The sequence below is a fragment of the Cervus elaphus genome, chromosome 3 (assembly GCF_910594005.1).
Source record: "Cervus elaphus chromosome 3, mCerEla1.1, whole genome shotgun sequence".
Classification (NCBI taxonomy): domain Eukaryota; kingdom Metazoa; phylum Chordata; class Mammalia; order Artiodactyla; family Cervidae; genus Cervus; species Cervus elaphus.
This window is the reverse complement of record NC_057817.1, coordinates 54,652,028-54,679,718: the sequence shown is the minus strand read 5'-3', so window position 1 is coordinate 54,679,718 and position 27,691 is coordinate 54,652,028. Positions and strand designations below refer to the sequence as shown.

Sequence of the window (27,691 nt, the reverse complement as noted above, 5' to 3'; positions counted from 1 at the left end):
AACTTTTAAATTTTACATGTTTAATTTGATGCCAAACACCAACCAAACATAATCATCTGAAGAATACTCCATCTCAGCCTTACTTCAGTGGCAGGAACTGGGCTCAATCTGGTGTTTTGAAGGTGATCACAGGAAAGAAAATGAGAAGGGGAGCCTTTTTAAAATGCTGCAGTACCCACACTTACCACATCACGAGACTCCCCACCGAGTGCTGGGACCCACCTCCCGCAGAAAGCCAAAAGAACAGACCACTAAGAGGGGTCCAAGGTGCCTTCTACACACCTTGGACCACACCTCTCCTTTGCCAGGGAGTGCTACTAAAACCAAAGCAGAGGAATAAGTCTCCAGAGAGCGACTGAGACACACGGATAAAACTGGGAGGAGGAGGAAGCAACAGGAGGCCGACACTGTGGCCTGGCCTTCCTGGACTCTAAACCCACGCGGAAGTCTGGGGCGCCACAGCTGCTGTCCAGTAAGAGGAGCTTCCAGGTCCTGTATGCCCCTCCAAACTCGGATTCAAATTCACCACCTAAAAATGGGGTTTATCTCTGCCCTGGGCATCTGCACCTTCAGTCGCTTTCATCATCATCCTCAATCTGAAACCGTTTCTTCTTCCGGATTCCTGGAACTCCCACCTCTGGTGCTGTGGGAATGACAGGGATGAGACGAGAGAGGAGATCTAAGTATGTTATGGAGAAGGAGGCTGGTAGCATTTATCTTCTGGACTGGAGAGAAGAGTGCTAGAGGTTAGAAGATAAAGCAGGTCCCGACCAGACTCCCCACTTCCGCTCCCACCTTTATCTTCCTCCTGCTCCTCATCACTGTCCAGCAGTTGTCGCTTCTTGGGTGCCATCATCAGCTGCTCTTTCCCACCACTGGTCCCTTCCTCTGAAACAACCACAAGAGGCATGAAATTAGGGAACTAGGTTCTTGTAGTCTCAGAAGTCTTGTAGACCCTCTTGATCGATATGGCCAGCACGCAGTAAGCATACAGTAGATAAGTGGTCCTGGTATTACCCTCTGGTGACACCAGGCCTGCTTTCTTTTTCCGGGCTAACGGGAGGGTCTTCAAGGCATGTGCTCCGTGCTCCTGTTGGTGCTCCTCCTCCTGTTGGTGCTCCTCTTCCTGTTGGTGCTCCTCCTCTAGGCCTGGCTCCCCAGAGACCTTAGATTCTAATCCTAAATGAAGCTTTTCCTCCCCTTCTGCTTGGCTCAAGGAAGCTGCCATCCTCCGGAGCTGGGTGGGACTCAGTTTGGCTGGAATTCGCCAGAAGATTTCCTATAGTGGCAAAGGAGTTGAAAGCAGGAGCAATGGGAAAGGAGAAGCCTCTAGCTCACCAGATTTTTATATTACTCACTGAATACATACAAGCCTACATTGGTGAAGCGCCACAAGGGTTGTGAACTCATTGCTTATTAATCCAGCTGTTAATTACTTAAGTAAATGAATGGATTCTAGGGCCCTAAAAGTGAGTCAGATACGATCCATGCTTTCAAGGATCTCACAATCAAACAGGAGAAAGAACCAATGTACTGTAACAATGTACCGTAACACCACAGGACTGGGGCTATACTAAGGGGACAAACAAATCTCAGCCACCAAAATGATTACAGTTGGCTCTCTGCATCTGCGGGTTTCACATCCATGGATTCAACTAACTACGGACCAAAAATACTGGGGAAAGAAATGAAAAATTCCAGAAAGTTCCAAAAGGAAAACTTGAGCTTGCTGCACACTGACTATGATGCACATAGCATTTATATTGTATTAGTTATGACAGGTAATCTATAGAGACTACATGCAAAGACTGTACACCAATACTATGCCGTTTTGTATTAGAGACTTGAGCCTCTGGTGAATTTTGGTAGGAAGTGTGGTTGAAGGGGTGAAAGAGACTGCTTTCTTGAGGAAGTGACAGCTGAACTAAACTCTTGAAGGTCGGGTAGTCTGTTCATCAGGAAGATGGGTGATCGGCCACCTGTGTGTGTGGCTGGAACCTTCCAGTAGGGGGAAGGTTCTGGCATGATTGACTGTTTACAGGTATGAAAAGGTCTGTTTGGAGGACGGAAAGTAGCTCAGGATGACTACAGTGTGAGGCAGGTGTTGGGTGGCATGATTGTGAGGCTGCAAAGCTTGGCCAAGGCCAGCTACATCACTCAGAGGCTGTGGACTTTGTCCTGCAAACGGTGGGGAACACCAAGTGTTCTGATCAGGGGAGGGATATAATCAAAACTATATTTTAGAAAGATAATGTGGAAGCAGTGTGGAAGATGGGCTTAGGAGAAGAGAAGATAGGTGAGGAAGATTAGCAGGACAGCTGCTGCAGGAGTCATGGTCAGAGATGACACGGAGTGAGAAGATGCATCTTAAAGAGGCAACACGATGCTTGGCTGATGTCCTAACTGGTGCATTTACCTGTCCAGAGGCAGGAGGCCGAACCCCTAGCTTTCGCAACAGCTGTTGGAACTGTTCATTTTCCATCGCTTCCTCATTTTCTTCTGTCAGTGGCACCACTGGAACTGCCTGGGAGCAGCCTAGGACAAGACCCGGTCACATGGTGAAGACGTGAAGAAGGAACTGGCCCTCCATCCCATGGCAGGTCCCCAGCAGCCTCCAGACCCCAATCCTCCCAAATCCGTCACTTATTCACTCACCGACCTCTTCCCGATCATCTGCTGCTCGGAGGAAGCAGTTCTGGAGCCAGAGGAGGGGAGCGGAAAAGCCTGAGGGAGTATGGGAAACTCACGGCTGGTCCACACGACCAACCCTGCCATCTGAGACACCTCTCCCAACCAAGCCCTCACCTTCCTGGTGCAGACTTTGCCCCAGGCATTCAGCTGAAAGGACGGAGCCAGCCTGGGCTTGCTCTGCTTCTGAGCCGCCTTCTTCCTCTTCATCCTCTTCATCCTCTTTCTCTGGCACGTTTTCCTCTTCGTCTAGATCTTCCTGGCAAAAATCGTGCAACGATTCCTCTTCATCAGGCTCCAATTCATTGGGGTGAGAAATGGACCAAAGGAGACAAGATAAGGAACTGCGTGGAGTCCTCGGTTCCTGACTACCACACTGGGGGGGCCTATTCAGAAGAGCCTGAGGCAGGAAGAATCTGGGTGGGCTACTTCTAAGGAGCACTGCAGGGGGAGAGGGGTGGGAGGGGGGCACGCCCAGCTGGCAGAGCCAGGGAAAGACTGTTACCAAGCTCGAGGGTGCCAGCTTCTTCCGGCGTTTCTTGTACAGCTCCCGCCGCTCAGCCACCAGCCCCAGAGCCAGCAGTTTATCCACTATTCGGGCCCGTGAGCGTTTGGCTGTAATGTTCTTCATGATGTTACCCAGGACATCTATAGAGAGAGAAAGTGTGAACGGCCGAGAGCAGCAGGGGAGAGGGACTGGTACAGAAAAGAGAGAGCAGGCTTTGGAAAGGGGATAACTCAGTTCACTCAAAAATGACGCCACAAAAAAGCAGCATGGAGGTCTTTCAAAAAACTACACATAGAATTACCATGTAACCCAGCAATTCCACTCTTGAGTGTATATCCAAAAAAAATAAAAACACTAATTCGAAGACACATGTACTCCAATGTTCTTGGCAGAATTGTTTACAGTTGCCAAGGTATAAAAGCAATCTAAGTGTCCATAAACAGACAAATGAATAAAGATGTAAAACACACACAGGTGCTTACATCTGAAGCCTCAGATGTAAAACACCTGAGGCTTCCCAGGTGCCTCAGACAGTAAAGAATCCATCTGCCACACAGGAGACGTGAGTTCGCTCCCCAGGTCGGGAAGATGCCTGGAGCGGGAAATGGCAGCCCGCTCCAGTACTCCTGCCTGGGAGATCCCATGGACGGAGGAGCCTGGCAGGCTACAGTCCACAGGGTTGCGAAGAGTCAGGTACAAATTAGCAACTAAACAACAACAGCAACATACACTTATACAGGAATGCTACTCAGCCATAAAAAAGAATGAATTCTCGCCATTTGTGGCAATATGGATGGACTTGGAGGGCATTATGCTAAGTGAAATAATTAAGACAGAAATATTATATGGCATCACTTATATGTGGGTTCTAAAAAAATAAAACGAATGAATATAACAAAAAAGCAGCAGCCTCACAGAACAAATTAGTGGTTACCAGTGGGAAAGGGGGAGCGGCAATGCGGCGGGAGGGGATTAAGAGTTGCAAACTTAGGTATAAAATAAGCTACAAGGACATATTGTACAACATGGGGCGTACAGCCAATATTTTTTAACAATGATAAATGGGGCATAAAATTAAAGAATTAGTGACTATAAAAAAAATTAGTGACTATAGTGAATCACACTGCAGTGAATTGTACACTTGTAACTTATATAATTAAAAAAAGAAAAAAAAATCCTTAAAAACAAACAAATGCAAATGTGACACCACAATAGAGCAGGTGGACAGAAAGGAGACAATAAGCCTCCCTCGGGAAGAGGCAGCAGCGGGGGCTCTCCTCTCAGAGGCTCCCCGAGCCCCGCCCGCTCACCGTCGGAGTCCTGGAACTCCTCAAAAAGCCGCTGCAGCTCAAGCTCCTGGCCCTCCGTCCACAGCACAATCTGGGTTCCTTTCCTGTTCGGGGAGGGTCCGTGGGGGGGCGCTCAGGGCTGCGCGCTGGGTCCCCGGCTCAGCCCCCGCCAGGGCACGGCCGCTACCTCGGGAGGTCCTTGACGCTGTCGGCCAGCCCCAGCCGCACCAGGTGGTGGATGACCTGCCTGCGTGTCCGAGGAGCGGCCTTCAGGTGCGCCAAGATGGTGTCCACCACATCCTGACCTGAGGCGGAGGAGGGTGATGCTGGGAGGGGGGTCCCGGGGCTCTGGCTGCCTTCCTCCCTCGAGCTCCTCGGACCTCAAGGCCTCATACCTTCCACATCCTTATGCGCAAGGTACAGTTCCCGAAGCTGGGCCTCCTCCTCTGGGCTCCACCTGGGGAGTCTGCCGCCAGAAGATCTGAGTGGGGAAAGGAGGGGATCGTGGAGGCTGCTGGCTCCGAAAGAGGAGACCAAGGGCCTTCCCTTCTGACAGGAGCCAGGGCGGCCCAGGCATCTCAAAGCAGCCAGCCAGCAGAGGCCCAAGGTGTGCCTCCTTCCTTTCAGTCTCCTTCTATTTAAGAATCCCAAAATCAAACTACGATCCTCCAGGTTGGGCCCCTGGAAGCTGATACTGCAGGGGCTGAGGGTATCACGAGGAGAGAGAAGAGAAAAGGAGAGGAGCCGAGCTACTCAGAGAAAGAGGACAGACATTTCTGTGTGTCCTTACGGCTTCCCAGCACTTCTTGGCATAAGGCACATACAGAGTCTCTGTGGGCCCCCGACTCTGACCGCACCCCCCGAACGCTGGTGAAGGAGGAGGAAACGAGGGCAGACAGGACGCTTGGGCTCGATCCCCGTTTCTCTCTCGGGTGAAATTAGGTAACACACTTCACCTTCGGGGCTTGTTTTCTCAGGTACGGAAGGGAAAGAAAGGGGACACCGGCTGATCCGCCAGGTCCCCCAGCTCTGACACGGCGCGCCGGGTCGCCCCCCACCACCGACCACCAGGCCTTCCCCTGTCCTCAAGCTCACCCGCCGTCCTGGGAGCCGTAGCCCTCGGTCAGCTCTCGAACCACAGCGGTGTTCTTCCAGAACAGCAGCTCCACGAAGGCTTTCTGGTTGACAGCGGCCAAAGCAAAGAACTTGCCCAGGATATACTTGGCAAAGGTCACCAGCTCCTGCGGGAGAGGGAGGCTGCTGCCAGGCCCGTGGCCTACACAGACAGGAACACGGGCCTCTGGGGATCGTCTGGACACCTGTTCCCAGCTGGCCCTCCTCGCTTGGCCTCTTCTGTCCTTCCCCACGCGGCTCCCCCAACCTGCCTGCCTCCGTCCTCAGCGTCCGCTCGCGGCTCAGCCCTGACGCCCCGCAGGGCCTTTTACCCCGGGCCCTCCCTAGGCCTCCAGACCCCGTTCTCCCCTGCTGCCTCACTTGGTAGGCCCCGGCGGCAGGGTCGCTGAGCAGACGGTTGAAGAGGTAGAAGAGGGAAAGCTGGAAAAGCAGGGCTTCCATCTTGAGATCGTGGGCCAGCCGGTGCAGCATCTTGACCACGCAGTGGTTGGTGTGGGCGCCGTTCTGCTTGTAGCTCCGCAGCAGCAGCAGGTAGGCTCGGAGCACGGTCGCGTTTGCAAAGCTGCGCCGAGACAGGGAGCGAGACGACGTGGGCGTGAGAAAGACACAGCGCGGCCGCCTGGCGCCCCGGTCTGCACCCCGACACCAGCCCCGTCCGCTGGGTGCGCACCGTTTCAGGTAGTCCAGAAAGTTAAATTCTCTCTCCGACACCTGGACCACGTCCAGCGCTTCCTCCTCCTCCTCCTCCTCTTCGTCCTCTTGCTCTGCCCCTTGTTCCTCCAGCCCCTGCTGGCCTACAGAAAGAGTGAGGATTACCGGGTGTCTGCGAGGCTGGCGCTAGAGAAGAAAGGGGAGGTGAGCGAAGAGAAGGGAATGGAGACTCACGGGGGAGTGGGGCCCAGAGGATTTGCTTCAGTAGCTGGATCTCCTCCTCTGGGGAGATGTCCTGAGCACCAAACACATCTCTTTCTGGCCACACCTCCCTGCAGCACAGAAAGAAAAAGAAAAAAAAGGCTTTTTGCCAGAGGGAATTTGGGCTTCCCTGGTGGCTCAGATGGTAAAGAATCTGCCTGCAATGTGGGAGATCTCAGTTCAATCCCTGGGTTGGGAAGATTCCCTGGAGAAGGGAATGGGTACCCACTCCAGTGTTCTTGCCTGGAAAATTCCATGGAGAGAGGAGTCTGGTGGGCTACAGTCCATGGGGCTGCAAAGAGTCAGACATGACTGACTGACTAACACTTTCACCAGAGGGAATCTAAATTATAATTTGAAGTAGTAGATGGAATTTAGACTTACTTGCCAACTGGAAAGAGAATGCAAACTGTCATCTCAAAGATGAAACAAAAAGACTCTAGGGAAATTTTCCCTCGTAAGCCTCATTGCAATGAAAATCATAGAGGAACAAAATGCAAGTTATCTAAATGCATGACATTTAGTTGGACAAATATACACAATGGGGTTTTAAAGCCATTAACAATTGCATAAATATATCTGATGAGAAATGATGCTCACAATATATTGAGAATTGAAAAAAATACCATAAATCGGTATCATAATATTTTGATTTTGTAAAAGAAGGTGCATATGTCTATATATAACACAGAAGGGAAAAATACTCTGGAATGTAATTCATCAAAATGTTAACGACGGCTATTTTTTTTTTTAAATGTGGAACGCCTCACGGATTTGCGTGTCATCCTTGCGCACAGGCCATGCTAACCTTCTCTGTATTGTTCCAATTTTAGTGTATGTGCTGCTGAAGCGAGCACTGACGGCTATCTTTGGCTCATAGAATTATCTCTATTTTTTCCCCCAACTAACTGTGCTGATATTTTTCAAAAGTGAAACAAAACAAACGATAAACCTAATAAAGCAAAACCAAGACACCCCGGACTCAGCCTCCCGCGCAGAGAGAGCTCCTGCGCTTCTGAGGGGTCTGCTCTCTTTGGAAGACTGGGAACCCCGTGCCCCAGTGAAAGCCACTCTCCACCCCCAGAAGCCCAGGGGCCGGATGCAGGAGGATGGCGGGCAGAGAGAGCTCTTACCGGGCAGACCTCAGGAGGCTCAGGGCCTGCGGGGCCTGGCCAGCCAGGAGGCAGTCCTGGATCCGCACCATGGCTTCTGCCCGCTGCTCTTCCACCGGCACCTCTGAGGCCGCGTCAAAGGGAACCGCAGAGTCCAAGCCGAGCTCAGAACCCTAGAGAGGGATGATCAAAGCCACGGAAACGTGGAGGGCTGAGGGGATGCCGAGACAGCCCGTCCAGGGCACTGGACGCAAGAGAAGGTTTCTGCAGCTACTTGCCTGGGCACAGCACTGCAGCTGCTCGGCCAGGGAGGGCCACACGGCCTCCAGCTCCTCTGGGCTGTAGGGGGCATCGCCAGAAGCAGCAGATGCCTTCTTTCTCTTCTTTCTTCTCTTTCGTTTGTTCTAAGGAGAAAGAACTGTGAGAGGACAGCAGGAGAGCCAGAGAGGACTTTCCCCGTCAATGTCCTCTAAGAACTAATTAGTCAGAAGTCTGGATTAATCAGACATTCACGGAGTGACCACCATGCGCTCCTTGCTGGCAGCGGGTAAGCAGCAGCGACCAGCGCGTGGCCTTCTCCTTGGGGCCCCGGTGGGGGAAGCAGGGAAGTGGGTGAACGACACCACAGCGTGGATAAGACCTAGAATGTGGCTGAGCATAAGGTGCCACGGCAGAACACAGGAACAGCACGTGACTCATTTCTCGGGGCGACACCCTAAGCAGAAGTCTACAGAATAGACAGATTTGCTGTAAGGATAAAAACTGCTACATGAAAGGGCTTTGTAAAAAGGAAAGCATTCTGCAAAAGTACACTACGATTGTTTTCGTCCTGAAAAGCAGAGGAATGAAAGCCAATACCCTGAGCCTGTCTCCCCAACTCATGGCTGTAAATCAGTCTTTGCTGTGGGTAAAGATGTGTGATGAGGTCCTTAATGACATTCATGATATATTCAAGGAACTTCAAACACACCAAAGGTCAGGAGCAGGAGCCTGGATTCCAGCAGGTCAGAATTAAGGATGGATGCTAGTCATTTACCCGCAAGACCTCGGACAACTGGCTTAACCACTCTGCGGCTGCGTCCTGATGGTGTTGTAGGGATTATGGGAAAATCTTAGCACCACCTCTGAGACATAGTAAACGCTAAACGTGCCATACAGTACTGAGGATACAACAGGGTTCTGAGTGAAAAAAGACCTTTTAGAAAAGTCTCATTGGTACTACGGCTGTCCTAGGTGGCGCAGTGGTAAAGAATCCGCCTGCCAATGCAGGAGACGCAAGAGACTTGGGTTCGATCCTTGGAGCAGGAAATGGCATGTATTGTTGCCTGGGAAATGCCATGAACAGAGGAGCCTGGTGGGCGGCAGTCCATGGGGTTACAAAGAGTTGCAGTGGATAGAACTGAGTGACTGAGTACATTGGTACCACAGCCCCTTTCAAGTTCACTCCTGACCAAGTTTTAAGCTGTAGCAAATAGAAGTACAGGAAAATTTTTACAAAGCAGAGTCCTTGCGTCTCCAGGATAGAAATGCCTTGACGTTTTCTTCTTGTCCCAGATTTTTCATTTATTATTTCATTTCAGGCTCATATGGGTAGATATTATAATCAACTCTAAAGACCTGGAGACTCACACAAGCGGCTTGAGTTATTCTAACAGTAACTAATACAGGATGACATCCCAGGTCTCTGACTTTTTTTATTTTTGGCTTCGCTAGGCGGCATGCAGGGTCTTAATTCCCAGACCAGGGATCAAACCCTGGCCCCCTGCAGCGGGAGTGCAGAGTCTCAACCAATGGACTGCAGGGCAAGTCCCCAGACCTCTGCCTTTTAATGTAAGGGAGGCCCTTTCTATCTCACGACAGTGAGCTCCTGAAGAATAGCCAGGAAATAGCACAGCATAATTACTAAATTCTAAAATTATGGACCCCCAGAGTCTTTGTGCTTTTAGCACAGAGCAGGTGTTTAATAAATGGTTCCTGAATGAAGATATTTACGGTAGATCAGGAATTAACCGCATGAGGGGAAATTCACAAGGCCAACTCACAATGGCAACACCAACAAAACTCTTGGCCTCAGTTGAGAGTCCTTCTAACAGATCAGCTTTCCCCTTCCTCCTTTCCCCCCAGCTCTTTCTACACCCCTGGGCCGCCCCATACCTGCACCATCAGGTTCCTGCGGTTCCGACAGAACCGCTCCAACATCTTGAGGAAGAGGTGGGTGGTTTCCACCAGGTCACGAAGGAAAGAGCGGGGTTGGAATCTCTCATCAAACTTCCGAAAGAGAGCCAGGAAGAGCTCCCGGTACTCCATCACGTAGAAAATGTTGTCTGCAAACAGGGAAGAGAAGGGGATGGAAGGACTGGTCTGGAAAGCTTGGGGATGGGAGAGACAGGTGGAGCTGGGATGGGAAGGGTGAGGTCTGGGTCGAGAGGCAGGGACGGCAGGACCAGCGACCAGGCCAGGCCTCACTCTTGATGATGCGGCTGCTCTCCCTCACAGCCTCGTCTGGGCACACGTCCATCTCGTTCACCGTGGCCAGCAGCTCCTGATACGCCTTCAGGGCCAGGTGCATCCTGCAAGAAGAAAGGAGGGGAAAGGGAGGACAGCTTAGCACCCTGGTTCATGGAAACAGTATCACCCCTTTGCACCCCCACCTCCCAAAATAGTTCCATCAAAAACTGAATGACCCAGCCTGTCCTTGCTCCCCAGCCTGACCACCTGAAGCCTGAAATAGGGAAGAAAAGCACCATCCCGAATTCAGGCGTTCTGATTCCCAACCTGCCCGAGATGCCCACTCTGACCCCAGTTCTCCTCCCGCTCACCGGCGTGCCCAGGAGGCGGCTTCCTTGCGGTCGGTCAGCATCATCTCATAGTAGTTGGTGAGGTTCTGCTCAATGAAGTGGAAGGTGCGGACACTGAGGGTCTCAGAAACCAGGCCTGGCCGGAAGGAGGCAGCTCGGTTGAAGGCCATGAAGAAAGCCAGGGCCCACATGTAGTAGGTCTCGTCGTGCTGTTGAGCCTTCTCCCGAAGCAGGTGGTCCTACATCCAGGAAAAACAGATCACTCCATGACCTCAGGGCTCCCCACTTCCTCCTGTCCTACCATGACCAGGTGGACCCTGGACACCACTGTGACAATATACCAGGACCCGAATTTCCATCCTCCTCTTATCCTCTCCACGTTCCCTTCCCTTTCCTCTGGGGCAACTACTCCATAGTCTTTTTTGTCCCATCAATAACCACTCCCTCCTGACCATGTCTCAGGAGCACCCGACACCCTTCCCGCCTGCTAGTCCATGCTCTTCGGCTAGCTTCCCGTGGGCTCCTCACCAGCCTGCCCTTCCCCCACCAGAGGCCCGAGTAACCTCTCTGCTCCACCCTTCCTAGGCTCTCACCTTCACCGAGCCCATGAGCCGGTTGTAACAGTTCTCTAGGAACTCTGAGCAGAAGTCCCGGAGGAAGAGTCTCACGTTGAGGGCGGAGCGGCGCTGGACGGACAGCTCCCGGGCAGCCTGGCGACGCTTAGGCACCCGTCGGGGCTGCTTCCCCAGGTCGGAAGTGTAGTTTTGGAGCTGGGGGTAGAGGTTGAGGGGATCAGAATTAGCCCTGAGCACCTCCCTCACTGGCAGCTCTTTCCACATCCTTGGTACTTCAGTTTTCTCAGAAGAAACATGTAGAAGGTTCTTTCCCGCCAGTACTAAGTGAAGATGCCAGTAAAGACAACGCCAAAACTCTATGCCTCCTACGCCTCCAACTTTCTAAGCCCAAGAACAGAGATGGCTTGACCTCCAGAGATGCTTACCCTTTGTAGGCCCCCTACTCTACAATGTCCCCCCAACCGCCCCGATGGGCCCATACTCACATTGTGGAGACCTTTATGAAAGATGAGGTCCCTCTCCCCAATGGATTTCAAGCCCTGGATGATGTAGGAACCCCCAAACCGAGAATGCCTGCAGAGGGGAAGAAAAAAACAAAAAAAACTGCAGGGTGACCCCTGCATTCTGTGGAAGCTCCGTCCTCACCCTCTTTCAGTGGCACACCAGAGCGCGCTGTGACCCAGCGTTCGGCCCGAGCCCTGGCATCCCACGCTGCAGGAATGGGAACTCGGCTCGAGCGGCTGTCTGCCACTCACCTGTTGCCTCGCTGCAGGGCTCGGGTCTTCTTTTCCGCCATCTCTCGCTGGCGCAACACCTCCAGCTCCGCCACATCTGTCCTCCGCTCCTGGGCCAAGCGTCCCTGCCCTACTCCTGCCAGCTGCTCAGGGCTCTGGATTTAGAACAAGGAGGGGCGAGTCAGAAGGGCAGTCATTCCCTATTCTGAGCTCACCTCCTGGGGGGACAGAAAGAGTGACCGAAAACAGGACTGTTGCTGGGACCCCGGACTTAAGACATGGCTACTCCACAAGTCACCTGCCTTCCCCAGACATCTCGGTCATGACTCAAGAACAATTCTGGCCGCACGGCAGAAAAGGATGCGAGGCGAGGGACGGCGGCAACAGGCCAGGGTCTCACCTGGTCACGAAACATCAGGGAGATGACCTCCAGCACGTGGAGGCCCCACTGCTGCTCCGCGGGCGAGCTGGCCAGGAAGAGGAGCAGGTCGTCCAGGCCACTGAGGTGCAGCGCCCAGAGAAGCCGGTCGTGGACGCTGGCGTCATCGTCGATCCGCTGAGCAGAGAGCGGAGAGGTGGAAAGGGGGCGCTCGGTCAGTTCTCCCGCCCTGCCTGGGGGTTCTTCAGCTCACTCCTTGACCAAGGTGCCCCCCACCCAGGCCGGTCAGAGGACAGGACAGCGGAAAAGGGGGCTGCTCACCCTGACCGAGCATGAGAGCCCAGACCGCCCCGGATCACCTGCTCCCGCTCAAGGTCGGCGGGGACGTGGAGGACGTTTCTGACCAGCAGCAGGATGCGCTCGATCAGCAAGTTGTCTTCCTCCTGCCGTTCCTCCCAGCCCTGATCAGAAGAAGGAGAGACAGAGGAAGAGACCCCCTGGGGAAGGCGGGAGGGACCTACCCTGACGAAGGGGCAGAGGCACAGAGAAGGGTCAGGATTAAAAAGAAAGAAAGGAAGTGTTGTTCAGGCAGTCCCGAGGCAGCAGACTCAGCGCAGTGGACTGGACTGGTACCCCAGGGGCCGGATCGCCGTGACGACGCCCTGCCTGGGACTCCGCGGAGGAGGAGCAGGGCGTTAGCTGCACCCCCGCCCCCAGCCCGCCTGGCATCTTGGGAGGCGGAGACTCACCAGCTGCAGTAGCTCATACAAAGCTTCACTGAGGACCCCAAATGCCTTCTCACTGGCAAAGGCCTACGAAACAGGGGAACGGACCTTAAGCAGGCTCCACGTTCTCCTTCCCCACCGCCCCCAACTCTGCCCCACGGACTCTGGGGGAAAAACCTCACCTCTTTGTAAGCCTGCAAGTAAGCCAGCACCTGCAGAAAGTGGTGCCGGAGGCTGGGCTCCTGGGGCACGCCGCCAAAACACAGCAGGGCTGGTTGTGTCAAGTTCACCATCAGCCTGGGGAGGTCACGAGGGGAGGGAGACGCTGTTAGGGTTCCTCACCGGGCACCAACACCAAAGGCTGGCCCACGGTAAACCTTAAAAAGCTGAGGGATCAACAGTGAGATCCTGCGGCTTAGCACAGAAACTAGATTCAACAGCCTGTGATAAAAGCCACAGTGAAAGAAAACATAAAAAACAATGTGTGTGTTTATATACACACACATACACATGTGTGTGTAACTAGGTCACTCTGCTGTCAGCAGAAATTAACACAGTGTTATAAACCAACCATACTTCAATTAAAAAGAAAAGAAGCTGGGTCATCACCTGATAACGGCATCAAAGAGAGGCTTGTCGCGGCGATGCTGGGTGAGGATAGGCAGGAGGTCGCTCTGCAGGATCTGAGCCGACCCCAGCTGCTGCCGCACGTCCCGCGTCTCATCCTCGTGCCTCAAGTAGCGGATCAAGTCCTTCACACTCTCTTCAGGGACAGAACAAACACTTACATGGAACCGGGGAAGAAGCTCCACCCAGGTCCCTGCGCCCTTCACACCCATGGCTTGAGAAATTCAAAAGATCGCGGTTCAAGTAAGTTTTTTTCCTTTTTTAATCGGTTTCCTCAAAAAGGGACTCACCTAAGCAGTCTGGCTCCTTGTGGTAAGTGTCTCCCTCCAAGTACCCGAGGGCACTGCATGTGGCAAGAAGTTCACAGTTCATCATGCTCAAGCCCACACATCAGTGGACGAGCCGAGGGACAGAGAAATGACGAGGCCTACAGAGACAAGGAGAGAAAACAAATGTGGGCTCCTCCCCACAAAAGGGGGGGAGCGCACAGGGCCTGAACGCTTTGGGTATTCTGAACAAAATCCTCAAATGCTTCACTTCCATCAGCACCAACAAGTGTTGTTCCCAGTCTCAGGGAAAGCTTTAAGTTAAGGCTTCAGCCAAGGAGGCTCCAAGCCTAAGAGTTAAGCCATCCCATCCTCTAAACTGGGGCCTCCCAGATGGTGCTAATGGTAAAGAACCTGCCTAGCAATGGAGGAGAGATGAGAGAGACAGGTTTGATCCCTGGGCCCCAGTATTCTTGCTTGGACAAGGAGCCTGGTGGGCTACGGTCCATGGGGTCGCAAACAGCTGGACACGACTGAAGTGACTTAGCATGCACGCATCCTCTAAATCAGGTCTGAAACTGTATGTTTCAGAGTCTAGGTGATGTAGTAGAAAAAAAAGCTGGTTAGGGAAGGGCATCAACACCAAGACTCTCACCCTGAGAAAGCTCTGCAGCTCTACGAGAGGAACGAGCTTTCCTCTCCCTTAAAATTGCCAGCCCCAGTCCCCTCCACCTTCCACACACAGTTATGGCTCTTCTGTACAAGAACTGAGAAGACCCAGCTGTGACTGTGAGGAGACCCCACTGAGCATCTGATATATCCCAGGAGCCCCGAGGCTTCTAAGGCCCTAGGGCTGGGCAGAGGAAGTTCCTTCACTCTCCCCCCCAAGTGACTCGTAAGCTTTGCTGATCTCAGTAGAAGCCAGCACCTCACAGGGTGGACAAGGAAAGACGTGAATAGGAGCCAGTTAAACTTCTTGTCCCTCTAGGCAGAAGGACCATCTTCCTTTTCAGAAGCATGCCCCCCTTTATAAAGGTCCTTAAGTCTGCATCAGATAATCAAGTAGGTACAGGTCCTGGATGTTTCAGAACCCGACACTAGTAACACACACACACACACGGGACTGTCCATCAATCTTGTCCCCTTATCACATTCAGCCATACTCTCAGCTTCCTCTAAAAAGACCTTTCCCATATGTCCCATAGAGGTTCCATATGTACCTCGAGCCCAGCTCCACCCCTGTTCCCCCACGGGAATGGGCATGTCCACAGGACCAAGGTCTGAGGCCTGGTGCTGTATCCCCGCGTCTATGTAGCCGGGTTATCTCTCTAGGCTGCTGCTCCCCCTTCCCCAGTGTGTTATACCCTCAGCCGTGTCCAGTTCTTCTGCAACCCCGTGGACTGTAGCCTGCCAGGCTCCTCTGTCCATGGAATTCTCCAGGCAAGAATACTGGAGTGGGCAGTCATTCCCTTCTCCAGGGGATCTTCCCAACCCAGGGACTGAACTCAGGTCTCCTGCGTTGCAGGCTGATTCTTTACTATCTTAGAATCTGATTATCTGTCGTAAGTGATCTACTCACACACACCTGCCCAGCCCACCACTTCCTAGACCCATGCCTTAGCTGCCTCTCTGGCTCTCTAACCCTCCAGCTCAGGAACACAAACACACACATTCTTAGACACAGAGCCCCGCCTTGCACTCTCCAAACCTTGCTCCCACCTTCTGGAAAGTCTATCTCCCTTAACTCCAAAAGTTCTAAGTCTATCTGACATTCACAATCCAGCTCAATACCACCCAACTCCTCATGAGGACAGGAGTCTATAGCAGGGCAGGTTCTGACAGCACATGTCATTCTAAATGGACTGCCTCCTCCAGCACTGAACACTTCTTTATGTTATAATTATCTAGAATATATCTTTTCTCCTCCATTACATGTTTTTTTTTTTTTTTTTTAATTTTTATTTATTTGGCTGCAGCAGGTCTGAGTTGCAGGATCTTTTATTCAGGTGCGCAGGCTTAGTTGTTCTGGGCAGGTGGGATTTTAGTTCCCAGACCAGGGACCGAGCCCCAGATTCTTAACCAATGCACCACCAGGGATGTCCCCAAACAAGCCTTTAACTTATCTTTGTTTCAATCAGAGCACTTTATTCTCCTTCGTGTTTTCTACTTTGAAAATAATTCTCCCATGCCCCCTCTCTGACCCACAGCAAAGGCAAAACAGTAAAACCAGAATTCTGGATTGCTAAAGAACCAATAGAAAAGCAGAAAGGAAATTCTTTTTTTTTCCCTTGAAAAAGATGTTAGAAGTAACAAAACATGCAAGTATGCAAGTAAGAGTACTAACATTATACCCAGTTAACATATACCCAGAATGCCTGCAGTTATTTGAGCCAGGCTGCACTTCAAAACCACCTTAGAGGGACCTCTCTGGTTGTCCAGTGGTGAGGACTCTGATCAAAGCAGGGGGTCTGAGGTTGATCCCTGGTCGGGGAACTAAGATCCCGCATGCCACCACATGCGGCACAAACACAAAAAACCATCTTAGAACGTCTGCTTAGGCCGGATCCAGATATTCAGAAACTCCAGGGGCTGAGGGAAACGGGCACAGGCACAGTATTCAGGAAATACTTGCCAAATGACCCTGTAATTGCAAACTGCTTTAAGACACACAAGCCTGTTATGCTGGAGAAAAACCAACATGCAAAGGCAGCTCTACAACTGGATTCCGCAGTCAGCAGTGAGTGCTCACCACTTCCTTCTGTGCGGCGCTTTTTTGGTGGTTTTCTTTTGTTTGCTTTGTTTTTAAATACAGACTGGTATAATGCAGTAGTTCCCAAACTTTTGGATTTCATGGATGGGTCTTTAATTTTTTTTTTTTTTTAATTTAGGGAGACTAACCTAAGGTTGCAGTCTTTAAATTTTGTAACTTAAGGACATTTAAAAAAAAAAAATACAGGCACACAAACCTCATTTTTGCTGGCAGAGGACTATAAAACAGTGCAGCTGCTGTGGAAATTGGTTTAGCAATTCCTCAGAATGTTAAACACAGAGCTAACATAGGGGCAGGAATTCCATTCGCAGGTAAACACCTGAGAGAAATGAAACACATGTCCACCCAAAAAATGCACACAGCTGTAACAGCCAGAGTGTTAAAAACCCCAGTGTCCATCAACCGATGAATAAATAAACAAAAAGTGGTATATCTATACAACGGAATACTATTCGACAATAAAAATGAATGAAGTACTGATACATACCATAATATGGATGAAATCTGAAAACATTATGTTCTGTGAAGAAGTCAGACACAAAAGGTCACATATTGTACAATTCCATCTACATGCAATACTCAGAATAGGTAAATCCATAGAGACATAAAGTATTATAGTTCAGTGGCTGCCAGGGTCTGGGGGAGACGGGGGAATGGGGCTGATTGCTAGTAGTCAGCTTATGGTTTCTTTTTTGAGTGATGAAAATGTTCTAAACTTAGACAGCAGTAACTGTTGCATATCTCTGTGAATTGTACATTTTAAAAGGGTGAATTTTATGGTATGTGAATTGTATCTCAAAACAGCTATTATAAAAAATACTCACACAATTACTACACATTCTGTTTTCAGTATTTAAACACCAAAAAAACCCCATGAAAACCTAACAAGGACAAAAATCCCAGGATAAAATAGTCCTTTACATTTCATATATTTGATTTTATGAAAAAATTCATTATGCTGTATTTTCACATTTCATCATAGACAGATGAGAACTTTATCAAACACCTTAGACAAAGCAGACCTGGACATTTAAAAGGAATATTAGTTAAGTTTCCCACTCAGCAGAGTACTAAGCAGTTGAGATGAGGCAGTAATCATCTGAAATTAATACTTGCAGGCCTCAAAATGCAAGACCCAAAGGAAAACAAAGCATGAAATATTAAAAATGCTTGTAATTCAAAACAGAAAACTAACACACTTCTTGAAAACAAAACCAAACAAAAACTTTGGCCCCAAACCCACCCTGCTCTACAAGCAGCTTTGAGTATCACTAGTATGAACAAAATGACACTTGGCATTGGAATTCCAGTTCTGTCCAGTACTAAGGTGGTGATCTTCAGCATGTGGCTTAACCTAAAGCTCAGCTCTCTTATCGGCACACTAAGAAAAATAAGTAGGGGGTGGTTCAAATGAGGTCACGAAACTCATGTCATCTGTGGAGCGGTGGCCCATTGGTGGTCCAAACAGTTAGCTGTCTGCTTCAAGATTAGTACGAAAACAAAGCATAAGCATTTAGAACATCTTATAGCAAGCTGACAGAGCCGATGTACGTTGAATCTAATAGTGAAAAGCATGAAAGTGCTAGTCATTCAATCGTGTCCGCCTCTTCGTGATCCCATGGGCTGATAGTAAAAATGTCTCTATTCTGTATATCTTTTTTTTATGTTACTTCTCTAGTAATTTAATTTTTCTAATAATACTATTCAAGTTTTATTATTTTATTTTTAAAATTAATTAATTAATTTTAAATTTACCTTTTTGTGTGTAGGGGGTGGGGTGCAGCGCCATGCAGCATGTGGCATTTTAGTTACCTGAGCAGGGATAGAACCCATGTTCCCTGCATTGGAAGCACGTAGTCTTAACCACTGGACTGCCATAGAAGTTCCTAGTCCTACTATTTTAAAACAGTTCTTTATATGTCAATTATATCACAATAAAGTTGGTGGTGAGAGGGGGAGAAAGCATTGGTCTGCAATAGCTTGGGAGGGGAAAAACCCTGGTCCTTCACCAAGAAAGTCTGAGAAGCACTGATATCAAACTGATATTTACTGAGTGCTGAGTACAAAGACTTCTCAAAATATGAATTTCCTCTCCAACTACTGGACTCTACAGTCAGTCATTAAGTGCTTACAAAGAGCTTTAGGCAAAAGTCAGGGCTCTGTGGGTGCAGTGGCTACAGGTGTTGAAGATATGTAAGGAATTTAGTTGCACAAATAAAACTCACCTAATATAGAGGAAACTATATAAAAGGCAAGTCAGCACAAGCTCTAAATGAGTGATATTGAAAAAAGATTCTGAAAAACTAGGGCTCTTTTCAGGCTGAAGTAGTCAAGGAGGTTTTGTCAGAGAAGTGTGATTAGAACTGGGCCTTTGAAGGCTGCCTCAGAATTTCCGCAGCTAGGAGGAGGGGAATTTGAGCAGACAATCTTCCAGAGCAAAAGCAGAGAGGGAACCACTATGAATAAAGGAGCTTAACAGGAGAGCAATGAAAAAGATGGTTGGAACTGGGTTTATGGGAAAACTTATTGACAATCAGTTTAAGGATTTAGAATATAAGCGTGGGACTAATTGAAGATTTCTAAGCTGAAAAACAAAATGATCAGACGGGGGTACAGCAAGCGGGAGCACATATCCTACTGTTTCACTACACATCACTCTTGTAAGGTCTCAGTCTTTTTTCCTCTTACTGCATTCACTCCACAAAAGATCCCAGCCTCAGATCAATGCAACCATTTACTTTCCAGGCTCTTGGATTCAAATCTAGACTGGGATTTGCTGCAGGAAACCAAACAACCCTGCACAATGATACACAACAGATGTGGTCGTCCACCCGAACAGGCCTTCAGCCTGGCCCAGCATCCTTAGTGTGCCTGGTCCTCTCCCTCTTCTGAAGGAGCAGCTGTTTCCAACGTTCACGAATTACCCTTCAGTCCTTTTACCCCACGGCTTCCCACCCCTCTCAGCTGGCGTCTCTGGTCCTTTCCTCTCAGAACAGCAGAAACCAGAAATGACCTCTCTCAAAAGCTCTCCACCCAAACTGAAAAACACATATTTCAAATGCCCACAGTGACCTCTTTGCTTCAAATCTAAGCTCTCCATCCGTAACAGCTCAATTGGAAGCTCAGTCTTAACCACTGGACCGCGAGGGAAGTCCCTGATCAATCACTTCTTATCCCTCAGTTGGTTCTTGCTCATTTGTCTCCAACATCCTCTTTATACTGGCTCCTTTCCCGTATAAGATGCTCAAAGCTCTTCCATCTTAGGAGGAGGGAAATCCAATAAAGCGAAAACCAAAAAACCAAAACTTTCCTCAAACCCATACCGGCTGCTCCTCCTCTCCTCAAGTGGGACGCTCCTTTTTATGTGCGTACGGCTGCAAGGCTTGGGGATCTCAGTCACGGCCTGAACCCTGGACACGGCAGTGAAAGCCTGGAATCCTAACGACGAGGCCACGGGAGACTCCTAAGCCTACACCTTTAGTCCTCTTCCTGTCTCTCTACACAGCTCCTTGGGCAAACTAATCCACTCCCACATCTTCAACTACCATTTCTGGGCCATCAGCCAGCACATCCGGTATCTCCTGCCACTTTGAGCTCGCTGGTGCCAGTCCCACACATGAATAGCCATCTCCATCTTCTTCTCAAATCCTCACACTTAATATGTCCAAATGCAACATCTTTTCCCTTGGTTGTCTTTACTTTTCTGTTGGATTTCTCAGGAATTGACACAGGCTACTCAGCTATTCACAAAAGAAACCTAGAAGTCATTCTAAATGCCTTGAGTCAGTCACTCAAGCTAACTTGACTTCCTTACGCTCTTCTGTCTGGCCCTTGTCTGTCCCCATTGCTACCGCCTCGCTTCAGGTCCTGAGTATCTCTTGCTTAGATTACTCAGCTGCTACCTAGCCTCTTTCCCTGTGTCCAGTTCTCTTAAATCTATCCATAATATGGTTACCAGGGCTGGCCATTTAACCACACTGCTTAAAACCTTTCAATGACTACATAAGAAACTCATAGTAATTGTCTCTGGGGAGAACTGGGGGACCTAGGTCAGGAGAAATAGTTATCTTTCTCTTCAGTACTATTCGAATTGTTTACCTTCAGCATGCGCTAATGCCTACAATACAAAGTCCTTCCTGATCTGTCTGCTAGTTAACCTTCTAAGCGTCTCTCCCAAGACACTCCTCTGTCAGGAACACCCTTCTCTCACCCACCTAGAGCCCATCCACTCGCCTTTCAGAACTCTGCCCACCTGGCACATCCTCCTGGTTTCTCCATACAGAAAGCATCTCTCTTTTGTGTTTATTTTGTGCCATAAACAGACTTTCATCATGGCATCTGTAGTTCATGTTGTACATACTACTTAAACAGACCGTTTAAAACATCTATCTCCCTGAATCAGCCTTCGATTCCCTGAAGGCAGGAATTGTTTCACATTCACCTTTGAATTTCAGAGTCCAGTGAGTGAGTCAGAATCTCCCGGGAGTGGGGCATGGACAAGAGTGTTCTGAAAACACTCTTTGGGTGCCTCTAACTCAAGCTCCTGTTACCTGCACTAAAATATAAACTCTTCTGAGACTAGAAATCTTTGTGACCAGCACAACATAAGTGTCAATACATTCTTTCTAAGCTGAAGTAGACAAGTTTTGAAGCTGAGGGAGGAGAGGCTGGGGCTGGAGATTTGGAGGCATCGGGTAGTTAGGTGGTCTGTCAGGCTGTGAAAGTAGAGAAGTTTGCTCAAGACAATTCCAAGTGAGCAGAGGAAGGAAGCCAGGGTGGAATTCCCTGGCACCCTGTAACTGAGCTCACACCTTCCAGTTCCTTAAGGGCAGGAACTCCGCTCTATCCATCTCCATCCATCTGGTACGGAACACAGTGCACTGTAGGAGCTGAGTAACTTACTCAATTGTGTAAGTGCCACAGAAAATGTTTAGTCGTGAAGTTGTGTCTGACTCTTTTGGACCCTATGGACTGTAGCCCGCTAGGCTCCTCTGTCCATTGGATTTCCCAGGCAAGAATACTGGAGTGGGTTGCCACTTCCTTCTCCAGGGGATCTTCCTGACCTAGGGATGGAACCCGTGTCTCCTGCACTGGCAGACGGATTCTTTACCAATGAGTAACCAGTGAAGCCCGTCGTATACAGAAGGAGGTGAAATACTTCAGAGACACAAAGGAAAAAGTGACTACTTTGGCCTAGGAGGGCTGAAAAGAGAGGTTTTCAAAGGGACAGTTGAGTTCACTCCTGAAAGAGAAGCTCATTTGGCAGAGAAGTGGTAAGGACTTCAAGTTCAGGGACAAGTTGGAGCACAGGCCTCAAAGCATGACAGACGCCATACAAACACCTTTTCCACAGGGCTGGGATTCAACCGCACGAGATGGAAAAAAAATGACCAGAACCTTTAGGAAACAACTGAGTCAGAGTCAGACTGCCAAAGGCCTGGACACCCACCTAAGGATTTAAACTTGACCGTGGGCAGCCAAAGAGGAGCTTTAAATGTAATCTGAAATGACCAGATTGACTTTTTATAAAGGTAGTTATTAGTGGCAGCAGGAAGGACCAAGAATTGAGAGACTAGAGGGAAGGAGCCTCATTAACGGCTGATGGTCCAGCTAACAAAGCCAAGCAGAGACTGCAACCTCCAGAAGTCTTCTACCAAGGGAAAGGTCAGAAGGGAATGAGAAACCCATTTTATAAAAACTCAAGATTTAAGTCAAGTGACCACTGGATCCCAGCTCCTGCTGACCACCAAGTCGCACATCTGTTTTTTTCGGGTCTGAATTGGATGGGAAGTTCAGAAGCGGAAATTCCTGGGGAGCTCCTGTCTTACAGTAAAGGTTGCAAGCCCCTTTCCATCACAGCCGCACCCTCGCGGGCGGCCCAGGCTGTGCGGAGTGACCTCGGGAGAACAAGGGGGCGCCCCAGGCGAGCTGGAAGCGCCCGGACACCCACGGAGCCCCGACTGGGAACTGCGCGTGCGCACCCGAGCGCGCGGCCCGCCCCCTGCCTTCAAACCCGGCGGCGGGAAAGGGGGCTCCGCGCGTCCCCGGGGAGCCCCCGTGGCCACGAAGGGACGCAGTCCACCTCGAGCCTTCTTGCCCACACACGCACTCACCCGCTCCCCGCCGCTCCTGCAGATCCCCGCGGAGCCAGCAGCCCGACAGCACAGCTCCGCGGCTGCTCCCGCCACCAGGGTGGGTCGGACCAGACCCTGCCTACGTGGGGAGCGGGGCGGGGCGAGCCGGGCCGGTCCACGGGGCCCTTGGCGGCCGGGGCAGTTGGTGATGAAGCAAAAGACAAAGGAAGCGAGTACCAGTGTTGTTTTATCTGAGTCGATCCCTTAGATTGAGCCCGAGCTCTTGCCGCAATGGATTTCCTGCTGACTTATGATCATTGGGATCTAAGTCCGAATAGAGGTGAATTTACAATAGAGGTGAATTTACATTCTTCCCCTTCTCCTAGTCAAGTGGATTATTCCAAAGTCTTAACAAGGTTAGTTAGAAAAGTTTGGCTTTATTTGTGAGGAAATGGAGCGTGCAGCTATGCGCAATAGTGGTCTCATGTGGGGCCAGGGTGCCTGTCTTACTGTAGGTATAGGTTTAAAGCTTGCGAGGTGTGCAGTTGGCTCCTAAAAGGAAGAGGTCAACGTAAGTATTCATCGTCAAGCCAGGGGCTCCTCTGGCTCCTGTTGAGATGAGTGTATTTTCCCAACAACGAAGGAAGATAGGGATCAAACAAATAATATCTCGTTAATTATTAAGATTTCAATAGAAGGAATCAATTTCTGGGACATGAGGCTTTAGAAGAAATTTGATGAGGATGAAAAGACAGATGAGCGGAAAGTGAAAAGACACAAAAAAATGGAAAATAAAGACTATAGAACTAGTGATAAAGGCAGAAAGATGCCATTTGAAGATTATTTTGGGCTGCTCTAAATTAAAATTCTGAGTGTCAAATCCTCTTTCTTCTATGCCCCCACCCCTACCTCTGCATTTGCTCTAGGCATCAGATTTCCTGTTTTGGCCTTAGGGAGCACTTCTGGGCTTAAACGCCAGTGTGTTTGGAGGTCACACTGGGGTTTGTCAGGCAGAACAGTTAAGCTGCTTAATTTTTCTAGGTTCTAGGCTCATCCATTGCTTGGGTTGGGATCTCAGTCACCCAGGGCCTCCAAAGAGATCCATCATGCCAGAATAACCTCAAACCCAGCCAGTGGATGTAGAGAGGGTGATGTGGAATTACAGAACAGTCCCAACCCCAGTATTTACTTTTCTCAGAGCTATTTTGCCACCCAAGTCCGTGGGGCAAGCATCCCTGAGATAAGTAGGCTACACTCTCCTGTTAACTTCTTCAAAATTCTTGGTACAACTGCCTCCTAATCTGGGGCTGATACCTACACCAGGCCCAGCTGCTTCTCCCAGCTCTTGGAACGCCTTGTCACCTCCACTTCCCTCCGTCTGCCTCCTCTGAGGAGTAACGAAATGCTTCCCTGCTCCCTCAGAAACCTGGAGCTGAACACTCGGCTGGCAGCGGGGTAAAGGCCAGAAACTGAAGGTCTTCATGCCCTGTACTTACCGCGGTGGGTTGGGAGAGGAAGGTATAGGGTGACAGCTCTCTTCCGTTCCCTACCTTTCATGCCAAGCCCCCAAACTCAAGACACAGGCACATTCACTCACAGTCATACGCACAGTCACGCACACGCAGCGGCGAAGAGAGGGGGCTGGGGAGGAAGGGAAGTGTGCACCAAACAGCTCAGGAATGCAGCTTGAAAGATTTCACACGGCAAAAGGCAAGAAAAACACACACACAAATTTAAAAATAAAGAAGTACATGCCCCTCCCCACAGTCTCTTTCTTCATCCAGGGGCTGGCTCAGCCCCTCCATGTAAACCCAGAAGCTTCCTGCTCCCTCTATCCAGCTGGAGCTTTTACAGGGCCTGGGTCTTCAGTTCAACAGGTTCCCCTGTGACCTCTGGTTGTCCATTGGACTCACTGGGCCTGGTACCCTTGAGAATAGACAGTCTCTCAGAAACACTCTTGAGCCGGGGGAAGAGGAGAAAGTCATAAAGGAGACTGCCCAGGCCTGCTCCAATGACCGGGCCCACCCAGTACACCTGTAGGAAGAGGAAAAAAATAATCAGGTTTGGGCAGCGGACGAAGAGCAAGGTTGCTCTTTTTGCAATCCCACTGTTTTAAGACAGACATCCTGCACTTGGCACATACAACTGGGCGCTGTTTAAGCAGAAGTCAGTGTTCTAACCCTAACTCCTGGACTGCTCCACAGCCTGCACTTCAGAATTCATTTCCTTTCTGACTTATTAAGTTATTCCTTTATCCTATACCTTAACACGTGTATATTCTATTTTTTTGCTTTTTGCTATCAATTTGTACTAGTTTCCATATTGCTTTTTGTTTTGTCTTTTAATATTTATGTATTTGGCTGCCCAAGGTCTTTGTTGCAGCGTGGAGGATCTAGTTCCCTGACGTGGGATCAAACCTGGGCCCCCTGCATTGGGAGTTCAGAGTCTTAGCCAGTGGGCCACTAGGGAAGTCCCTCCATATTGCTTTGAAATTTCTTTTTAATTGTAGTCAGTTACACATAACATAAAATTTCCCATCTTAACCGTTTCTAATTGTACAGTTCAGTAGTGTTCAGTATATTCATGTTATTGTATAGCCCATCTCCAGAAATTTTTTTATCTTACAAAACTGAAACGCAACACCTATTAAACAACTTCCCATATCCGCCACTCCCTAGCCCCTGTTACCTACCATTTTGCTTGTTTCAATGAATGTGACCATTCTAAATACCTCATATAGGTAGAATTATATGATATGAGTCTTTTTCTGATTGGCTTATTTCACTGAGCATAATGTCCTGAAGGTTCCTCCATGTTTTATTTACCATGTATAGAATTTCCTTCTTTTTTAAGACTGAATACTGCTTCATTGTATGTATATACTACATTTTGTTTACCTTTTCATCTGTGTGGGGCACTTGGATTGCTTCCACCTTTCGGCTATTGTGATAATGCTACCATGAAAATGAGTGTACAGCTTTGAAAAATTTTTTGAATTATTTACATATGCTTGACTGGCATAGGGCCAGACAACACCAGAATAGCCATTTTTTATTGAGGACTTACTCTGTATCATATTCTGTGCTAAATACTCCATACATATGATTTTCACATTTATTTCTCATAACATCCTGTTCTGTAGTTAAGGAAACCAAGGTGCAGAAGGATTGAGTTATCTGTCACGGTCACACATGAGGCTAGTGACGTGTTAGAACAGGGATGAGGCCAAGGCCCATTTGTGCTTATACATATCCCAGCCTCTTGAGAGTAGAAGCTTTTGTCTTCCTCTTCAGTAGTCTGTCCTCATATCTCCTAGCTTTGGAATCCAGCGAATATTTAGTAAAAGAAAAAGAAGCCCTGACTAACTAGTGAAGGAATGACATGAGCAAGAGTTCATAATGAACCCTGCTCACACAGGCAGGCAACCTCTGTGCCAGCCCCCTCAGCTGAGGGCTGGTAGAAGAGTCAGCACATCCAGATAGGAAGCGGGAACCAAAGCTAGAACCTGCAGGCCACACCCAGCCAGGAGGGCTTCGGGGTCTGGCCCTCCTCCTGTCACTCACCCAGTGGTTGGTGAAGTTTCTGGTAAGAATGGCAGGAGCGAAGGAGCGGGCAGGGTTCATGCCTGCGCCCGTATAATACATCTGCGAAGACAAAGGTCGCTGAGACACCTTCCCCCCGCCCCAGCCCAGCTCCTCTCCCCCCACCCACCGCCCTCCAAGGACTGGCACCTTGTCTGTAGCCAGCAGCGAGGAGGGGTGACAGCGTGCATGGAGTCCCACAGTGGGGTCACTAATGCCCGTCGGAGGACAGGCTGTGGGTTCCCTGGCAAAGCCCATGCCTTCCCGGGAGGCACGCTTTCTACAGTGGGGTCAAGAAGGACTAGCTACAGCTGTCGCTAGAGAGGGGAACACAGCGGGATTCATTCCTCTGTGCTGATACAGACGGAGGGGGATCACGTTCATGTTTGACAGTGAAGTGAGCGGGAAGAATGCTCAGAGGTTGGCAAAGGTTTGGGGGCCCTGCAATTTTAAAACAAGAAGTTGCAATCCCTTCTCCTGCTTACCCCAAAGAGGTGCCCCAGGGTGAGGGAGAAGCCCACGGCCAGGGCCACGGAGCCCATTCGGCCATTCCGCCTCTCGTCGTACGTGGCAAAGATGCAGAGCACGAACTGGAGCGTCAGGAAGATCTCCACGATGGTGGCCTGGCCCACGCTCACCCCAGGGTGCAGCTGGGCAGAGGAAGAAGAAGAGAGGCGGTGTCTCAGGGCCGCCACAGCCTTACCTCCTCACGGCTTCCCAGGCAGGAACCCCTTTATGGCATCCGTTCCCTGGAGAGGAACGCTATTAGCACCTCCTTCGCAGTAGTTGTATTTGCTCCTTAATTTCTCCTACTAATATTCCTGCATAGTAGAAATAAATGTACCCATTTACATGGAGGAGAAACTGAGGCCCCATAAAGTAAAATAAGCTTCCTCAAGAACCTGCTAGGAGCTGGAAGAAAAGCGGGGACCCGAACTCAGGTCCAGGGCTGGATGGCTTCCACACCCCCCACAGTACGTGTTGATCCTCCCCACCCTAAACATCCACACACCACACACACACACACAGAATGTCCCGGACCCCCGAGGAACTGATTTACCTGCCCAAGAGGAAGTCAAGGCACCAAGTCCCCCGCCCCACTCGGCCCACCATTACCGTGTTGAGCGCTAGGTTTCCTCGGACGGCCGACGGGGTGACGCTGTACAGCACGGCGGCCCCGGCCACGGCGCCCAGGAGCTGGGCCACCATGTAGCAGATGGCGCGGAGCAGGGACATCTGGGAGCCCACCAGGAAGGCGAAAGTGACCGCGGGGTTGACGTGGGCGCCGCTGATGTGGCCCACCGCCTGCACCAGGGTCGCCAGGGCCAGGCCGAAGGCCAGAGCCACCTGCAGGACGTGCAGGGGGCCCGGGGCCCAACGCAGCGAGGCCCCCAGCCCAAAGAAGACATAGAAGAGGGTGGCAAAGAACTCAGCAAATATGGCCCTCCAGAAGGAGGCTGACCGCAGCTCCCACATGGCAGGGGGGATGGGCACGACGCCTGGGTCCCTGACACCCCCC

General features: G+C 50.1%; 2 protein-coding genes and 1 non-coding gene across 7 annotated transcripts; all 3 read right to left on the bottom strand.

Moving 5' to 3' along the window:
• Positions 1 to 22,740, bottom strand: TIMELESS (timeless circadian regulator). 5 transcript variants are annotated; one of them, XM_043889906.1, is made up of 30 exons: positions 16,714 to 16,836; positions 13,772 to 13,908; positions 13,464 to 13,617; positions 13,037 to 13,151; positions 12,879 to 12,941; positions 12,489 to 12,590; positions 12,151 to 12,306; positions 11,772 to 11,905; positions 11,502 to 11,589; positions 11,035 to 11,211; positions 10,463 to 10,680; positions 10,110 to 10,213; positions 9,798 to 9,967; positions 7,922 to 8,047; positions 7,665 to 7,816; positions 6,505 to 6,602; positions 6,290 to 6,413; positions 5,980 to 6,181; positions 5,581 to 5,726; positions 4,881 to 4,966; positions 4,673 to 4,790; positions 4,507 to 4,589; positions 3,194 to 3,336; positions 2,806 to 2,983; positions 2,656 to 2,724; positions 2,417 to 2,535; positions 1,018 to 1,279; positions 796 to 888; positions 568 to 643; positions 1 to 108 (listed from the first exon to the last, which is right to left on the bottom strand). In XM_043889906.1, the coding sequence occupies exons 2-29, from the start codon at positions 13,854 to 13,856 to the stop codon at positions 570 to 572; spliced, it is 3,639 nt and encodes a 1,212-aa protein (XP_043745841.1). In that variant the 5' UTR covers positions 13,857 to 13,908; positions 16,714 to 16,836; the 3' UTR covers positions 1 to 108; positions 568 to 569. The 5 variants fall into 5 exon arrangements, 4 of the variants coding, with proteins under 4 accessions (XP_043745841.1, XP_043745831.1, XP_043745827.1 ...); XM_043889896.1 differs by lacking the exon at positions 16,714 to 16,836 and adding an exon at positions 22,631 to 22,740 and having other exon boundaries at positions 1 to 643; XM_043889892.1 differs by having other exon boundaries at positions 1 to 643.
• LOC122686152 lies at positions 7,282 to 7,388 on the bottom strand. The gene has a single exon (XR_006338634.1). It is a non-coding gene; the product is annotated as a U6 spliceosomal RNA (small nuclear RNA).
• A 1,528-nt stretch (positions 22,741 to 24,268) lies between the features above and the next one.
• LOC122678240 (major intrinsic protein of lens fiber) lies at positions 24,269 to 27,691 on the bottom strand. The gene is made up of 4 exons (XM_043878859.1): positions 27,289 to 27,691; positions 26,658 to 26,822; positions 26,155 to 26,235; positions 24,269 to 24,625 (listed from the first exon to the last, which is right to left on the bottom strand). The coding sequence occupies exons 1-4, from the start codon at positions 27,646 to 27,648 to the stop codon at positions 24,440 to 24,442; spliced, it is 792 nt and encodes a 263-aa protein (XP_043734794.1). The 5' UTR covers positions 27,649 to 27,691; the 3' UTR covers positions 24,269 to 24,439.

What these genes read in the sequence shown, in the direction of transcription:
- TIMELESS (XM_043889896.1), bottom strand. Translation starts at nt 13,856, where the DNA reads ATGATGAACTGTGAACTTCTTGCCACATGCAGTGCCCTCGGGTACTTG. An exon ending in ACTTGCAGGCTTACAAAGAG is followed by an intron (nt 12,942 to 13,036) that starts GTGAGGTTTTTC and finishes CCTGTTTCGTAG; the next exon opens with GCCTTTGCCAGTGAGAAGGC. An exon ending in CCTCTGGGCCCCACTCCCCC is followed by an intron (nt 6,414 to 6,504) that starts GTGAGTCTCCAT and finishes CTCTTTCTGTAG; the next exon opens with GCCAGCAGGGGCTGGAGGAA.
- LOC122678240 (XM_043878859.1), bottom strand. Translation starts at nt 27,648, where the DNA reads ATGTGGGAGCTGCGGTCAGCCTCCTTCTGGAGGGCCATATTTGCTGAG. An exon ending in GAAACCTAGCGCTCAACACG is followed by an intron (nt 26,823 to 27,288) that starts GTAATGGTGGGC and finishes TCCTCTGCCCAG; the next exon opens with CTGCACCCTGGGGTGAGCGT. An exon ending in CCCTGGGGCACCTCTTTGGG is followed by an intron (nt 26,236 to 26,657) that starts GTAAGCAGGAGA and finishes TTGTCTTCGCAG; the next exon opens with ATGTATTATACGGGCGCAGG.